The sequence below is a fragment of the Musca autumnalis genome, unplaced genomic scaffold (assembly GCF_047663935.1).
Source record: "Musca autumnalis isolate F117 unplaced genomic scaffold, ASM4766393v1 scaffold_6, whole genome shotgun sequence".
Classification (NCBI taxonomy): Eukaryota; Metazoa; Arthropoda; class Insecta; order Diptera; family Muscidae; genus Musca; species Musca autumnalis.
This window is the reverse complement of record NW_027412199.1, coordinates 3,025,839-3,029,506: the sequence shown is the minus strand read 5'-3', so window position 1 is coordinate 3,029,506 and position 3,668 is coordinate 3,025,839. Positions and strand designations below refer to the sequence as shown.

General features: G+C 40.9%; 1 protein-coding gene across 1 annotated transcript; it reads left to right on the top strand.

The window, feature by feature from the left end:
- Positions 1–740: 740 nt before the first annotated feature.
- Positions 741–3,178, top strand: LOC141388127 (uncharacterized). The gene is made up of 2 exons (XM_073958171.1): positions 741–1,526; positions 3,104–3,178. The coding sequence occupies exons 1-2, from the start codon at positions 741–743 to the stop codon at positions 3,176–3,178; spliced, it is 861 nt and encodes a 286-aa protein (XP_073814272.1).
- The last annotated feature ends 490 nt before the right edge of the window (positions 3,179–3,668 follow it).

The window sequence follows — 3,668 nt, the reverse complement described above, 5'->3', positions numbered from 1 at the left end:
CCAATCATTCTACACCTTCAAAATCCCACTCATTTTATTCAAACACAGATTCCAATCATAGACTTTGCAAAGTTTGCAAACAAGATCACCCATTACGGCTGTGCTCCAAATTTAAGTCATGGTCACTCTCCGAAAAACGGAAATTCATATCCTCCAACAAAGTGTGTGAAAATTGCCTCTCGTATGGGCATGTTGCTCAAAAGTGTAGAAGCGACAACGTATGCCAGAAGTGTAAAAGTCCTCACCACACCATTCTACATCCTGATGTACATTCAAAAACCGCATCATATCATGTTGGAGCTCAATATGATGAAGAGCTGACTACGCCTGCTGCCGCTTATATGAATAATATTCAACCCGCTTATCATATAGGTCTTCAAACGGATAAACCGTCGACTACTTCAGCTGCTACGTACGTTGATACGTCGAATATTCAATCAAATTTTGTCAAGTCTAGGGAAAGAACTATTTTACCTACCGCTTTAGTCAATGTTGAACATCAAGGGATGACTTTTACACTTCGAGCTTTCATAGATCAGGGGTCACAAGAATCATTTGTTTCAAATCGGTTTATTCAACGCTGTTCAATCCCAACTAAGAAATCATTTACGACTATCTCAGGTTTGGGAGGTACGGTACTGGAAAATTCTTCCAGAATGTGCTACCTTACACTTAAATCTCGGAAATCCGACTTTAGAATTGATTCTTCCGTCATAGTTGTTTCAAATCTAAATCACTTAATGCCTGCTTCTCAAACTGTTGTCTCTGAGTGGACTGAAGTAAATGATTTCGACTTAGCTGATCCAGAGTTCTTTAAACCAGCACCAATCGATATGCTACTGGGAAGCGACATTCTTCCTCTAATAATCAATTCAGGCCTTCAGAAAAATTTGCGAGGAAATTTGCTTGCTCAAGAAACAGAGTTTGGGTGGATTATTAGCGGTAATCCTACAACACGAAATGTCACTTCTTTTGCTACCTGGATAACACCCTCGGATCCTCTCAGTGATCAATTGAGACAATTTTGGGAGTTAGAAAATATCCCTAGCGAGGAAAAATTATCGGAAACTGATATTTGGTGTGAAAAGTTTTATCAGAACACTGTTGAACGTAGGCCCGATGGTAAATACGTTGTAAGGTTGCCTTTCAATCATAATTTACCCGAAAATATCAATTTAGGAGCATCGAGACGCGCTGCAATGGGACAATTTCTACACATGGAAAAAACTCTCCAGAAATCACCTGTCTTAGCATCAGAATACAAAAATGTACTTTCGGAATACTACAGCCTCGGTCACATGGAACCAACGACAAGTAAAGAAATATTCGAAAATGGCCACTGCTCCTCATTCTACTTACCACATCATGCAGTGATAAAGCCCGAGAGGACAACCACGAAAGTACGCGTAGTTTTGACTGCCTCCAATAAAACTGATAGTGGATATTCGCTGTCTGTGGTGGCATGGCTGCGTACATCTGCAGAACATTGGCCAAAACAAAATGTGATTCCTGAACCAACTGTTGAAGTAAGAGTAGCAGCTAGTAAAACAGATACGACTCTTGGAATTGAGGAATTTCTGAATAATTATTCCAAGCTAAATAAAGTGTTACGAGTTTTTGCTTATGTGTTTCGGTTCATTCACAAATGCCGCAAACTGCCAGGTCATACAAGTAGGAAGCAAATGCTTACGGGACAAGAAATGTTGATTGGGAAGTACGGCCTTCTTAGGTATGCCCAAATTTCACACTTCCCAGCAGAATATGAGGCTTTGCATTCAAATCAACATATTCACCCCAAAAGCAGACTACTCACTTTAAACCCTTGTCTTGATGAACATAGACTTTTACGAGTCAATGGCCGTTTAGCAAATTCCGATATGAAATATAGTGAAAGACATCCAATAATCCTTCCAGAGAATTCTCGACTGTGCACCCTTTTAATCGAATTTACACATGAGGAACTTCTACATGCAGAACATCAAAGTATGTTACACGCCATTAGACAAGAATTCTACATCATTCGATTTAAAAGTAAAATACGTCAATGTATCCGCAGTTGTCGGAAATGTGCGATTTATAAACATCGAGTAAGAAGCCAAATCATGGCCGCATTACCAATGGAACGCTGTACATTCTCCTTACCATTCACAAACACTGGGATTGACATTGCGGGACCATTCGATTTGAAAACTTCAAGACTTCGAAACGCAAAGATTCAGAAAGGGTATTCTGCTATCTTGGTCTGTCTAGCAACAAGAGCAGTACACCTAGAAGTGTGCTCGGAATTAACCTCTGAAGCGTTTCTTGCAACCTTTTCAAGATTTATAGGGCGTAGAGGATTTCCAAGCAAAGTTTTTTCCGACAATGGAACAAATTTTGTAGGAGCCAATCGAGTCATTGCACAAGAGTTCAATAAATTCCTAAGATCCGCTGAAAGCGCTACTGTCAATAAATACAGTGTTCATGGGTTTTCATGGCATTTCATACCACCGCATGCCCCTCATATGGGTGGCTTATGGGAAGCCGCCGTCAAAAGCATGAAAACCCATTTAAGAAAAGTTGCTAGCAATATAAAGTTTACGTACGAAGAATTCTCCACTTTGTTAATCAGAATTAAAAGTGTTCTGAATTCAAGACCATTGTCTCCAATCAGCGAAGACCAGACAGAACTGGTTCCATTGACTCCAGGCCACCTTTTAAGAGCAGCTGCTCTTATAGCTACGCCTGAAGAATTTTCTGACAACCTAACCTTGATCAATAGATGGCAACGACTAAAAACCATTCAACTCCATTTCGCCAAACGGTGGAAAAATGAATATATTTCGGAGCTCCAAAAAAGGTACAAATGGAGGTCCACTCAACAAAATCTCAAGGAAGACGATTTTGTTATCATTAAAGAAGACAATTTGCCACCTACTGAATGGAGGCTCGGCAGGGTAGTCAAAGTATTTACTGGCAGAGACTCCAAAGTTCGTGTTGCAGAAATACGAACTCAAAATGGAAATATCATTCGCCCGCTTGTCAAACTGTGCATTCTTCCAAAATGTTAGCTTTTCCTTTCGCTCACATACTTAACAAACTCTTACATTTACATTATTTCTAGCCTTCCAAAGTGTCGGATCTATCACGCCAGGCATTACATCAAATCTTGTCCCAAGTTCCAAACAATGAATGCTAAACAAAGAAGGATTGAAGCGCAGCATAGGCGATTCTGTTTCAATTGCTTGTGCACGTCACATAAACGAGAGTGGTGCCCAAGCAGAAACACTTGCATGGTTTGCAACAAACGTCATCACACCATGCTTCACGTCGACGGGTCGATCCAAAAACCACTACCAACTTCCAAATCGGCGAATTCCCATAAGTCATCGTCTCCTAGCGAAAGTCCAGAACGACCAACACCACAACGCCCAAGCAGACCTGCTGAACAACAATCTAGACGAGAGAACGACAAACGGAATCGATCAACCACGTCAACTGCAACACAAAACTCATCAAAACGATCCTGCCACAGCGTTAGCGATCGATTGAGTGTCCGTTCGAAAACGCCCGTATTCTTACCCACTGTTTTTGCTAGAGTCTTGAGTAAGTAAGATTGATCATCAACACAGGTGCAGCACAAACAGTGGTCTTAGCAGCATTGGTGGAACGTCTTCAGTTACGAACGA

Bases quoted from the DNA above. Each gene is read 5' to 3' on its own strand.
- LOC141388127 (XM_073958171.1), top strand. From the start codon at position 741: ATGCCTGCTTCTCAAACTGTTGTCTCTGAGTGGACTGAAGTAAATGAT. The intron at 1,527-3,103 runs GTAAGAGTAGCA...CATTATTTCTAG, and splicing joins TTCCTGAACCAACTGTTGAA to CCTTCCAAAGTGTCGGATCT.